Below are 14713 nucleotides of genomic sequence, written 5' to 3' on the forward strand. Positions count from 1 at the left end.
TGGGTCTGGCAGGAGCACTTTTAGCTTAGCATAGCATAAATCATTGAATCGGATTAGACCATTAGCATCTCTCTCAAACTTCCAAAAAGAGTTTTGATGATTTTCTTACATCATGTACTAAGATGCTTTTTTTGAATGGATTAGGGCACAAGGAGATGACTTTTAGAATGGAATGTAGCAAGGGACCCAGTCTCAGATGGCACCCTAAACGTGCAGTCTCAGTCATCAATTTTTTGAAACAACGCAGCTTTAAATATTGGGCAGAATCTGTTTGAAGTCAGCAATAGTGTCCATCAACAGGAGTGCACAACAGGTGCAAAGGGGGCTCTCCTGAGCAGCCTTATGAAAGCTAAAATGATGAATGAGACACCCTTGAGTTTCCAAATGTTTGTTTGATAATTTTCTTACATCATTATGTTTTTTAGGCCAAAGTGTCTAGGAACTCTACTCTCATTCTAGGGTAATATTTAAAAAACTTTGCTACCACTGCAGTAAATGCAATATTATGCAGCGTTGTTACCTAGCTACCTAGTTTTTTCCTAGTTTTTTTCCCCCAAACTTTCCAGGTTCTGCTGGTTGACGCATTTCCCTAATTTTCATTTCCAATCTTAAACCAATTGTAATCAGTTGCACTGGTTCAATTTGGAATTTCTTCAACCGTTGCAGAGCCCAGGGCATCAGAGTGAGCGCTCTAGCTTGGTCCCACTCTGATCCACCTATCTACCTAGTTACCTGGGGACTATGAAATAAACTCCTTGTAACTTAAAAGGTCAGCTTGTCACTTTTAGGGCAACAGATTTGCTCCCTTTTTAAGTAAAGTAACTAATAGCTTTTTAAAGTGTTGTAAGTCCACAACAACTTTAAAGTCTGCATGAAACAGAGACTAACCGTTTTTTTTTTTTTTGTTTTTTTATATATAGTGACGCAGTTCCTAAATAAAATGAATGATAAATAAGAAAACAGTGGGTGTGGCTTGATTTTCTACTGTAAGCTGATTGGATGTAGTAAAGTAGATGTTTTATTTAGAAATATCGGGCAAAGGGTTTTTCAGACACCTCCTTTTCACCATTTCTGCTGGTTGCATTTTCAGATTTCAGTCTCAGGTTGCAAGGGAAAAGATTTTTTTTTATTCTGTTAATGACATGCACAGATTAACTGTTCACCACAAAACTAACAATGTGAGCTAACAAACTGAAAAATCATCACAGACCTGTAGTTTTCTTTCTTCTGTAAAACAGAAAATGGCCTCAACATTTATTTGATTTATTTTCTGTTTTTTCTCCGTAAAGGTAAAGTTGCTGTTTAGGGTCCACTGCTCTTTGGATGTTCATTAACATATCTACTTTTCGTGGAGGAAATGCATTGCAAGTTTGGAATGGCATGTTAGTGAGTACACCTGGGGTTATGAATAATTTCGGGCTTGACTGTATAAATAGATTTTTTTTTTTCAGTGAATTGCCCTTTTAAAGATGACCACTTGAGGGGTTCACAGCTCCAATATTTCAGCTGCCAGCTCAGATTTTCAACTCTTAGGGTGCATCTTAGCCAAAAAAATTTTTTTTCCCACACATCTAAGGGTTACACAGAGAAAACCATTACAAAATCCATGATGTGGCAAATTTGAAAACAACTTTAAATGATTTTAAAGTACTTCCTGTTTTTTAGTGTGTCGGTGTAGAGTGGGGTAGAGTACTATTGATCTCGTTTGTATTCACAGCACATGGTCCACCTACAGATTGAGCTTTTGAACACCTCAGTGCTCATGACCCAGTGTCTGGAGAAAGAGCAGATTATACCAGAGACCGCCTTCACATAAAGCAACAGTCCTCCGGACAATGCCAACTCAGAGGCTGAACTGCTGAAAGGGACGTTCAATAGTAAGTCAGCACAATGCATGCAAATTATTCCAATTTGTGCTGGGGAAAAAACTAACTTACGACATTAGAGTCATTTTTCTGACAAACGTCTAATCACAATGTGACTGTGATTTAAATTGGGCTTTGCCTGACAATTGTTCAACAGCACAACAACTCTTTCTGTGCTCGGAAACACTATAATTTACAGTCTATAATAACAGTAACAACTGCCACAGGGCAATGACTAATTCCTTTGCAAATGAGTGGATTCTTCCTGCAGGGCAGCTTATTTAAAAGAGTCCACATCTGAAGTCTGGAAACTGTCTGATTGCTCTCTTCATTTTAATTAAAGGCACTTTAGTTTATTTGACAGAAACAAAACCTAAACATTTTAGGCTGCAAGAAAATTGGAAATTCCCCAAAGAAAATTCTGCCATGATTTACTCACCCTTCAAAATCTACAGACAGTGGAGGTCACAATTATTAGCCCCTCTTTGAATATTTTATTTTTATATATTTCCCAAATGATGTTTATCAGAGCAAGGAAATGTTCACAGTATGTCTGATAATATTTTTTGTTCTGGAGAAAGTCTTATTTGTTTTATTTTGGCTAGAACAAAAGCAGTTTTAAATATTTTAAGCACCATTTTAAGGACAAAATTATTAGCCCCTTGAAGCAGTTTTTTTGATGGTCTACAGAACAAGCCATCTTTATACAATAACTTGCCTAATAACCCTTACCTGAATAGTTAACCTAATTAACCTAGTTAAGCCTGAAACAATATGTTGTGCAGCCCTACTTCAAAATATCTTCTTTTGTGTTCAGCAGAAGAAATAAACTCAAAGAAACTCATAAAGGTTTAGAACTACATCAGGCAAATAAATGCACTCACCAGCCACTTTATTAGGTACACCTGTCCAACTGCTCGTTAATGCAATTATCTAATCAGCCAATCACTTGGCAGCAACTCAATGGATTTAGGCATGTTTAGGCTGCGTCCGAAACCGCCTACTACTCAGTCGGTACTGCATTTGAATGTAAACGTACTACTCGGCCGTTAGAAAAGTACGTTCTATACAGTATGAATGTGAAAGTTTGAATGAAGTCCGGACGTACTACATCCGCCATTTTGTCATAATCACGTGACCTACCTGCGTCAGTTGCGTCGCCTCACTTCCATTCATGAATTCTCTCGCAGGGCATTATGGGATAGCGCAGCGTGCATGGGATGCGCACTCCAGAATCTCGGCGGAAGTAGTAAGTCATCCAGGTACTTCTCGCATACTGATTTTCGAATTCTATGAATTCGGACATACTACTCGGCTCGCATACTGATTTTAGCGTACTATATAGTATGGAAGTATGCGGTTTCGGACGCAGCCATAGACAAGGTGATCTGCTACAGTTCAATCTGAGCATCAAAATGGGGAAGAAAGGTGATTTAAGTGACTTTGAACAAGACATGGTTGTCGGTGCCAGAGGCTGGTCTGAGCATTTCAGAAACTGCATTTCAGAAACTGCTGATCAACCATCTATAGGATTTACAGAAACCTGAAAAAGAGGAAATATCCAGTGAGCCGCAGAAATATATCTAGTACCTTGTTGAATCTATGCCATGAAGGATTAAGGCAGTTCTGAAGGCAAAAGACTGTCCAACCCTGTACAAGTAAGTTGTACCTAATAAAGTGGCTGGTGAGTGTACATGATTCCTCAATAAGAAAAATTAAAAATCACAATTGTTAAATAAATATGATTTCACTGCGACACTACGTATATCTCTTCTTTTATAGCTAACTTGAAAAGGTGAGGTAAGACCCCTAGAGGACCCCCTGCTACCCTTTGTGAAAAACACTGTCCTGAAGCAAGTCTGTAGAGATTTTTACTAGTTAATAGGTCATAATTAATCAAAAATATGAATACATACAGCACACAGTATGCAGATTACTCTTAATATATTTATCAGTGTATAACTAGTGCAAACTGTAAAAATTAGTGTGTGTCTGCTCCTGCAGTTAATGTGTCGCGTCTGTTTAGGATGCTGTCTCTGTTACATCGGTCATTTCTGCTCAGCATGCAAAGCCGTTTGCACAGATATACCTGTCCTGAATACTGAACAGTCGCTCGTTCATTCTTATGACACACACACATAAATGCACCAAGGTAAAGGAATGCCATCCCATTCATCACATTCATCCGTGGCTGAATGCTGCATGTCTACAGCAGGCTTTGACAAGGTCGTTACAATGACCTCTATTTACAGCGGAAAGTTTTTCTGCTCGAATGCAACAATCCATATGCAAACATTCAGGATGCAATGACTCACAGCATCCCCGAGGCCTAGACATGAGGGTGAGAAGGTAAAGCACCTGCCATCTTATAAATTATGACAGACATGATGATACACTCGAGATCTAAACAGGCTCTAGTTACATAAGAATATGCAGTCAAGACAAGGGATCGGTAAATATGGGTTTGCGTTCAAATGAACAATGAAAACTTGCCTCAATTATGCTGTCTTAGAATATTGTCTTGATTTCTTGCTTGTGGTGACGAACTCATTTTCTTGGTTACACGACTGCCAGTCAGTTTACATACGATGATATAATTTACTGTGGCACAAGAACACCAGGGGCAGCATCAGACTGTCAAGGATGATTGACAGATGGAGTCAGTGTCTTGCATACATGCCTGTTGCAAGCATATCAGCGGTGAAGGACGCTGTCAATGCTTTGATATATTGCTGATGCAGTGTGCTGGAAAATACAGTTTAAGCTGGTGCAACATGGTCTGAGATGATCATTAGCACTGGCTTGACCATCTCACACATGCAACAAATCAGCTTTTGGTGGTCAGTTTCCATTCAGTTTTCAACTGCACTCACACATGTAAAAGTCATTAGGAACTAAATACATTTCAGAATTAATAATATTTTAATTAGGCCATAAATTGAATATATTAAACTGTTGGACCCTTTAAGATTTAAAATAAAAAAATGTCCTTTCAAAATGCACAAAAAGAGACATTTTGAAGAATGTCCTGGTAACTATTACTTTAGGGATGCTAAAACACCTTAACTGTGTCATAACATGAGATCTAAAAATGTTTAATTAATAACCTCTACTGAACTGAAGATTTAAAATTCAGATTCTTAAAGGGACAGTTCACCAAAAAAATGTAAATTCTCAATATTTACTCATTACATAATTCCCTCGTTGCATTTGATTTACTTTCTTCAATTGACCTTGAAAGAAGATACTGTGTTTTGAAGAATGTCAAAAATTGGTAAAAAATGACCTGCATTCCTACTATGGTGGTCAACAGCTACCAGTTTCCAAAATTCCCTTTTGTATAGTCCTAGCATGTGCAAGCTCTTTTAGCTCAATATTAATTCAGCCCCAGTGTTCAAGGGATGATACAGAATGTAATTTTTACATTATAAAAAATTATATGATTAATTAGTCCTGACAGCATGTTTTTTAGTTCATTGTAACTTATTAAACTAGGATAATTATGCTCTAACTTAATTTTATAAGTTATGCAAGCTGTTTTAGGTCAGTTTAACATCATATAAGTTCAATAGACTTATAAGGTTAGTTAGATTAGTCAACCAGGACTTTTTACAGTGTACCAATAGTGATCAGATTGTATAACCAAAGTCATACCAGATAAATTATGCTGAATTTTATTAGCATTAATACTGTGGTTATGGTTTAGTTGTTTACTTGTTGTTTGAAACTAAGGTGTGCAGTATTTGAATGTATTTGTATTAATATTATTGTCTTTTTACATATGTAATTTATTTTATTATTTTTTTAGTATAGAGAGCTTGATGTGAAGTTCCCTTTGGCATTAATAAAGTCTAAACAAACAAACATTCTTCAAAATATTTTATTTTGTGTTAGCAGAAAAAGGGAAATTAAGAAAGGGTTGGAACCACTTTAGGGTGAGAAAATGAAAAGTACATTTTCATTGGTTGTGTGAACTTGGCATGGCCGGTATAAGATTCTGACGGAGTGATGACCTTGAATGATCACGGTATTGGGATTACTGTTCTAAGAAATATTCTTTTTAAATGTCTGGGTAAAAAACTACGTTTCCCCCTTTGAACACAATATATTTTATTTTGAGAAACATTTTAAATATTTTGGAGCAGTAAACATGTCTGAATAAATAATTCAAATAAATCATTTACTTCTGCTGTATTCGTTAATTTAAAAAACACAGATTTCTTCATGATTTAAAATGGATAAATTTTCTGCTGGAGATACTGTTGTCCTAAAAACAAAACTAAAAAAAAGTAAAAATAAATAAATAAATAAAAAATCGTACACATATGCTAGGAACGGTATTATAGAAAGTTTTGGCGGTTTTAAAACCTTGACTTTTCCAAACAGTTGAAAAACTTGAAAACGGTTATCGTCCCATGCCTAGTGTGAACTATAGCTTACTTTTAATAAATAATTCAGTTTTGTCAATTCTATGAAATCTGGCACTCCAAATTTGATCAAGGACTTTGAAGGAGGACTTTCACTAAATTAGCATTTAATTTAGGGCCAGGCGATTTTCCATATTGAACCATAATGATATATTTTTCATTGCTTCCTATTTAATATTTGCTTCATGTTTAACTGCTTCCAGATTTAACAGATTAAAACCAACAGTGCCTAAAGCCACAAAAGAATTAGAGGGTCCATTAAATGTCATATTAACATATATAAATATATCTATAATATTTTTGGCCGATAACTTTTGTTAGCCGAACATTTGGTACATCTCTAATATCAACATACTTTAAGATTCCCACTGTTGCACATTTCTACTATGTGATTGACTCTTAGATCAATACAGACTAAAAAAGTCCAGAGCTTGTCATAGTTAATGACATAAATTTTATTGTGATTTAAAATAATATGGTTTATCGACCCAGTCATAATTTAATTCTTTTAAAGAATGTACACATAAAATAGGTTATTTTTTGGCTTCGATGGTTCCACGAACAAAAGTTAACATCCATGGAAACTTTTTATGCCACAAAAAGCTGTTTGTAGTGGGAAAGGATTTTCAAATTGTTAAGAAATATATTATTATTTGAAGAACTGTACACCTAAATGTTTTTATATAGCATCACCGTGAAAAACATTTTTTATTTTCCCCGGATTTATATTTAGACTTGTATGATACTTTTATGAGGCAATAATATGCCATTTAATGCCCTTTATTGTTTTATGCAGATATATACAGCACTCACAAATCTATCTCTTAAATTCACAATTTTTAATAGGAAGCTTTACAATATTATATTTATGCATATACATTAGATTAGTCAGTACTAAAGCCAAACCTGGAGCTTATCTAACAAAATTACTTGCGATACTGGTCCAAAAACTAGTACACCCAAATGTATATGCTTTAGAAAAATATTAAATACAAATTTAATAAAGAGGAAAAATCAAGAGAAGCAAAACATTTTTAAAAATTTGTTGAAATTTTGTAGTTTGTATTTTTTTTCAATATTTTGATAGAAAGATGAAAATAAATTAAATTCAAAATATGTTTGGTGACTAAAATATGATTTTAATAAATGTATGTTTAATAAATCTGTTTTGCTTAAATGCACCAAAATACATTGCCTATAGTCACTGAGAAATTGATAAAATTCATATTCATTTTCAAAATGGGGTGTACTCAATGCTGAGCACTATACTATAGCTAAGGAGATTTGGAATAACATAAAAAAAAGTTAAACGACGATATGAATTATATTTTTGCAATCGTTTTTAACATATTGATATCAGCACACTAAATATTTACATTATTTACAAATGAAACGACCCGTTAACAAATACACTCGCGCTCAAGACGTCATTCTTCAAAATGACAGGTCTTTAAAAATATATATGTTTAGGCAGACCCGAATTTTTTCACATGAATAGGAGTTCAGACCCCCATGCGCCGTTTTGTAACTTAAAGCTCTGAAGCCACACGTACGAATGCAGCTGCCGGGCTTCATGCAGTGAAGGACCCAGAACGAGTTCACAGAAAAACACACACACACACACACAGTCACTCACCTAACTTTGGCTGCCACCGAAGAAATCGCATCATTTCTCAGATTCTTCCTTTTGGACACTGCAGTTCCCATGCTGGCATGGAAACAACGCTTGCAGGAAAACCACACATTCCAGATGTCAAAGCATGGGATGAAAACGCGTGGAAAAATACGATGAAACAGATGGCTTTTAGACTGCGGATCCTTTTGCGTTTACGTTAAGGTCTCTTTGTGTCATAACGCAAAATTCAGGAGGTGATGCGGGACAGAGGATGCTGCCGTCTCCTCCTGCCAGTGTCAACTAGTTAAAGAAAAAACACACGCTCAAGCAGGTCCCTCCCCTCCTCCGTCTCTCTCCCTCTCTCTCTCTGTATGTGTCTGTTCATTGAGATGAGAAAGGCACGATGGTTTGAAGAGTGTTTATGGTAGTGGGAGTGTGTGAGGGTCCAGACAGGAAGCCCTGTGGGAACCATATATGGAGCGACCACTCCTCCAATTCCACCCACTCCCGTGCAGCAGGTCCAGCGCTAATGTCAGGTACAAAATGAGCTGGACTGACCGGAACACACGCGCAAAACTACCTCCCTTACCAGAACCAGAATGCTTTATAGCCATCACCAAATTGATTTCTTCAAAATGGTGCAATAATTAAGGTGCGTCGACTCCACAACAAACCCCATAACTATAAGCGGCCACGCGCGCATTGATGTTCTGTTCAATATAAGCGCGCGCTGCAGATTTGTCGTTTTAAACTCCGATTGGCTGAATTTTCCCGCTTTCATTAATCGGATGGAACGTCGTTTTCGAATATGACCTTGCTCTGTAACGTTACTGTTACTTCTTTTGTAGACTTAATATGTTTAATGTGTTAACAAATTAACTTGATAGTCATGTGATCTTTTGTAGGATGAGTGAATATTATCCAAATTCTCCAATTCTCCTTATTTTGGATGACTCTAAATAAGGCCATTGATCTATCCGTTCATCTTTATATTCATTTATCCATTCACCAGTTATTCGTTCTTTCAACTATTCTTACATCAATTCATCTGTCATTCTATTTGCCTACCTGTCTATCCTTCAGTCTGTCTATTTATCCATTCATCTATCTGTCTGTCCTCCCAAACTTTCACCTATTTGTCTGTCCAACAGTGTCCTTTGTTCATCCAATTACATTTCATTCATCCGTTTATCCATCCAAACTTTCATACATCCATCTGTCTGTATGTCCATCCAGTTTATCAAACCATCTTCATCTTTTTCATTCTGTTCGTCTGTCCACCATATTTTAGTCTGTCCTATCATCCATCTGTTCACTTATCCATTCATTCATCTGTCTATCATTCTGCCTGTCTGTTCGTCTATTAATGTCATCTGTCCATCCATCTATCCATCCATCTCCATATCCATACATCCCATAACCCATTAATCCATACTTTCAGCCATCCATCATTCATCCATCCATCCATCCATCACCATATCCATCCATCACTCACTAGTCTATCCTTCCAATCATCCATCTATCCATCCGTCCATGCATCTCCATATCATACATCCCATTTTCTATTAGTCCATCTCTTCAGCCACCCATCCAGGTCCATATCCTTCCATCCCATTATCCATTAGTCCATCCTTCCATCCCAATATCCATCCATCCCATTATTCATTACTCCATCCTTCAAGCCATCCATCCATCCCATTATCCATTAGTCTATTTCGTCAGCCACCCATCCAGCTCCATATCCTTACATCTCATTATCCATTAGTCCATCCTTCCATCCCAATATCCATTAGTCTATCCTTCCATCCCAATATCCATTAGTCTATCCTTCCATCCCAATATCCGTTAGTCTATCCTTCCATCCCAATATCCATTAGTCTATCCTTCCAGCCATCCATTCATCCCTATATCCATCCATCCCATTACCCATTAGTCCATCCTTCTAGCCATCCATCCATCCCTATATCCATCCATCCCATCATCCATTAATCCATCCTTCCATTCATCCCATTATCCATCAGTCCATTCTTCCATCCATCTATCCCTATATCCATCCATCCCATCATCCATTAATCCATCCTTTTATCCATCCTATTATCCATCCTTCCAACCATCCATTCACCATTTTGTCAGTTTACCTATCCATTAATCCATCCATCTTCATACCCATACATCCCATTATCCATTAGTCCATCCTTCTAACCAGTCATCCATCCATCCAGCTCCATGTCATACATCCCATTATCCATTAGCCTATCCTTCCATCCATCCATCCATCCATCCATCCATCATCCATTAGTCCATCCTTCCATCCATCCATCTTCATATACATCACATTATCCATTAGTCTATCCTTCCAGCCATCCATCAGTCCATCCATCTCCATATCCATTCATCTCATCGTCCATTAGCCCATCCTTCCACCCATCCATCTCCATATCCATACATCCCATTATCCATTAGTCCATCCTGCCAACCAGTCATTGATTCATCCATCATCTCCATATCCATCCATCCATCCATCATCCATTAGTCCATCCTTCCTTCCAACCATCCATCCATCCATCCATCCATCCATCCATCCATCCATCCATCCATCCATCCTTCCTTCCTTCCTTCCAACCATCCATCCATCCATCCATCCATCCATCCATATCTATCTATCTATCCATCCATCCATCCATCCATCCATCCATCCATCCATCCATCTCATCATCCATTAGTCCATCCTTTCATCTTTCCATCCATCCATCATCTTCATATGCATCACATTATCCATTAGTCTATCCTTCCAGCCATCCATCAGTTCATCCATCTCTATATCCATACATCTCATCATCCATTAGTCCATCCTTTTAACCATCCATTCATCATTTTGTCAGTTCACCTATATGTTTATTCATCCATTCATCCATCTCTTGAAATCAAATGGTTCAAATCTAAATCAAGTCTATAAAACAAAAATCATATTGAATGAACATAATCAACATGCAAATATTAGGTTACACCAAATCAGGGACAAATAGCTCATTGATCTATTTAATTGTTGAAAATACAATTCCTCACCTCACATTTGCATAAGTACCTTCACAGGGTTTCAGTACAATGAAAAAGACTGTACCACTGTGTGCACACACACACACACAGACACACACGTGTCTGGAGTACAGCAGTGTGTCCTCGCTCCATAACAGCCTGTTAACTGTCTGCGGTTTCCTCACTGAAGCAGACACACAACAGACGAAGCGTCCCTCTGCTGTAGGACGGCTAGACAAACAAGAAGAGAAAAACAAGGGCTTTAGTGCAGCAGCAGCAGCATCACTAAACCACATATGAATTAGAAACTACACAGTAAGATCATCTGAAGAGCTGCATTTCATGTTTCTGTGTCATATAGTGAGGCAGATGGAAAGCAGCTGGATTGAAGAACAATATATCACAGAGCTTCTCAGCTATTTTTTTCCTCCTTCTGTAGCTCATGGTATTTTTTTAAGTAAATAATCCACGGTAGCCCTGGGCTGTGAGTGTGCGTGGTGGGACTGCCGATGAAGGGAGGAAAAACAGAAATGAAAGAATGACAAAATGCCCTTTTCTTTAACAGTGAGCAGAGAAGTGCAGCGCTGTGTACAGCATGATAAAGCCCACAGAATCTGTTAATTATTCTCACACAGACTGCAGCGCATGTTCACCTCACGCACAGCTAAGCGTTACAGATTAAAATTAAAAACTCCACATAATTGACATTTTTTGCTAACTGAATAAAACATCTTGTCTATTGTGAAGCCTGAGGTTTTTACTGTTAAATTTGGCTGCAAAAATAAAAATGCAAAATCTGCAAAAATCTGTAACCTGGTGAACAGTACGTTTCCTTAATATATATCAGGGGTTCTCAAACTCGGTCCTGGAGGTCCGTTTGTTTGATTGTGACAATCACACACACACACACACACACACACACACACACGCACGCACGCACGCACGCACGCACGCACGCACGCGTTAACTTCAAAACATTGTTGTATTAACATTATAAATGAGAAGAATCTTGTTGTTTACGGTTTAAAAAATACATAAATACAGTAGTTTACTTTTTTATAAATATTTACTTATATTGGTCAATTTATTTTAAGGTTTGTACAATATTTTTAACAGTAAAACACTGGCAACCTCATATGCTGTTTTATTTTTTCTATACATTTCACCGATTGTTTTTTTCAGTGTTAGTAAGAAACATCCTCTGAAAAGACAAATGAAAATTGACTCAAGCTCATCATCTAATGCATCACAAAATGATTTTTTGACATTGAATTTTTGTGTTTTTTTTTTTGTCATTGTTTTAGTTGACGAAGCAACATGTTCTTCCGGACAGGATGCCCTGTTTGTGCTCTGGGCTCTTGCACAAAACACCTGGATGATTTCTGGAGGGGGGCACTGCTGTTCCCATCACTCACTGTCTGTTTCAACACAAATAACCCAACAAGGTCAGCCAAAACACTCGTATTCCATTATGCCACTGGCTCATATTGTGCCAGATCTCCTGCCTCTGCTACATCACATCTGTGTATTGACAATCACTAATAACGGCATGCAAAATCTCATAAACTCCCATTGACACCAGCAAGGAAAGCCATCCTTAAAACCTGCTGGGATAATTGCAACAGAGAGATGGTATCTTTGCCGCTTTTCAAATTTGCATAATTTGAAACTTCATTTGAATAATACAATAATTGGTAATCATGTAGGTACAACGGGGGAAGTGATCTCAAGCAGATTGTCACAGGGTCTGTTTCAGGAAAAGTTCTGGAGAAATAATAATTAGTTTCGTTTCATCATCATAGTAATTTGAAGAGGTCATATTTAAGAATGTCTCACGCATTAATCGCTTTTATAGCTAATTTGTGAATAGCTTGAGGGGAAAAGAGGCCTTTAGTTTTGAAAGCCTGTAGACTGGTTGGACATTTTTGCAAGAAAAATCAAATGATTAATTAAAATGGTCACACTTTATTTTAAGGTACAATTCTCACTATTAACAAACCATTGATTAACCATTTTAGCCCAATAAGCTTCTAATTTACTGCTTATTAATAGTCATTAGGTATTGGGTAGCATTAAGGATGTAGAATGAGATCATGCAGAATATTTATATATTTTATAAGTACTAATAAACAACCAATAGGTAGTTTGATACCCAGTGGTTGAACTAGGCATTGCTTTCCTGGATCAAATCAAAGGCCAGCGCTGATTGCCAGATTGAGGACCAACAGACTGACTAGAGCCTTAAGAGTGATTTAAATCAAAGTATTGGCACACGATTGAGGGAATATTCTACATATTAAAAGGAGTTTTTATCCAAACCAACACCTCGAATTTATATATATACATATATATATATATATATATATAGAAGATAGATAGATAGATAGATAGATAGATAGATAGATAGATAGATAGATAGATAGATAGATTCTTTTCTAGCACCTGAACAACAGAAAACTGACAATATTCACCTCATGTGCTTCATTCTGCATTAAATGCTAACAATGCGAGTTTGAATGGCATTTTACATGACATTTCAAATGTTCACACTCAGCTGATGATTGATTATAGGCAAGTTTGGTATGCTGTCCCGGGAGTGAGCCCTGAGCCCAAAAGGTCATTGAGCCCTGGGCTCCCTCCCGTTTGCAGGGTGAGAGGGGAGCTTTGAGCTCCGGTAGATGTCGTCAACTCCCTCTTTTTGATAAGAGCTGATGACTAAAATTTTTGCTATGAAGAGATATACTGCTGGATGAGAGTTTGACTGTAGTGCTTCATTTAGATTGATCAATTCACTTGTAGAGCATGTTTTTGGAATGTGGGAGGAAACCGGAGAACCCGGGGGAAACCCACGCGAGCACAGGAAGAACATGCAAACTTTGCACAGAAATGACAGCCAACCTGTTAAAGGACTAGAACCGGTGACGTTCTTGCTGTGAGGCAACAGTGCTAACCACTGGGCCACCGTGCCGCCCAATGAAGGGAAGGGTGGAGGAGTAGGTGTGGAAGGGGGGATTCTTCAAATCGAAGGTGACTGTAGTGAGAAACCCTGGCTCTTTATAGTGGGTTAGGAATCGTCTGATTGGTGGATCATACATAGTTAATCCAGAACCAGCCGTGTTCAATCATAATCACGCGATCCTCTCGAAATGAGTTCACTTATTGATATACTGAAGTTTACTATTTACCGGCAGCTAGTTCTCCGCAACTCTCACATGGTCGCCCACTGAAGCTAAGTAGTCAGTACCTGGATGGGAGACCACATGGGAAAGCTAGGTTGCTGCCGGAAATGGTGTTAGTGAGGCCAGCAGGGGGCGCCCAACCTGCAGTCTGTTTGGGTCCTAATGCCCCAGTATAGTGACGGGGACGCTATACTGCTCAGTGAGCGCCATCTTTCCGATGAGACGTTAAAGCGAGGTCCCGACTCTCTGTGGTTGTTAAAAATCCCAGGATGTCCTTCGAAAAGAGTAGGGGTTTAACCCCGGCATCCTGGCCAAATCTGCCCACTGGCCTCTGTCCATCATGGCCTCCTAACCATCCCCATATTCCAATTGGCTTCATCACTGTCTCCTCTCCACCAATCAGCTGGTGTGTGGTGTGCGGTCTGTCACAAAATGGCTGCCATCGCGTCATCCAGGTGGATGCTGCACATTGGTGGTGGATGAGGCGATCCCCCCCATTGTGTGTAAAGCACTTTGAGTGCCCAGAAAAGCACTATATAAATGTAAGGAATTGTTATTATTATTATTAAACTAATTTCGAAAGTAGCACGT

The 14713-nt window shown here is 38.0% G+C and overlaps 1 protein-coding gene across 9 annotated transcripts in view; it reads right to left on the reverse strand.

Annotated features, from left to right (window-relative positions):
- The window catches only part of nsmfa (NMDA receptor synaptonuclear signaling and neuronal migration factor a), an 82289-nt gene extending 74072 nt beyond the window's left edge, over positions 1–8217 (reverse strand). For all 9 annotated transcript variants that reach the window (XM_073935081.1, XM_073935077.1, XM_073935080.1 and 6 more), the window contains exon 1: positions 7929–8217. Coding sequence is in view for 1 of the 9 variants with exons in the window: in XM_068216014.1 (XP_068072115.1) it covers positions 7929–7999 (71 nt within the window). In the remaining 8 variants the exon portion in view is untranslated. The remainder of the gene's footprint in view (positions 1–7928) is intronic.
- Between the last annotated feature and the right edge of the window lie 6496 nt (positions 8218–14713).

This window comes from Danio rerio, chromosome 21, assembly GCF_049306965.1.
Source record: "Danio rerio strain Tuebingen ecotype United States chromosome 21, GRCz12tu, whole genome shotgun sequence".
NCBI lineage: Eukaryota > Metazoa > Chordata > Actinopteri > Cypriniformes > Danionidae > Danio > Danio rerio.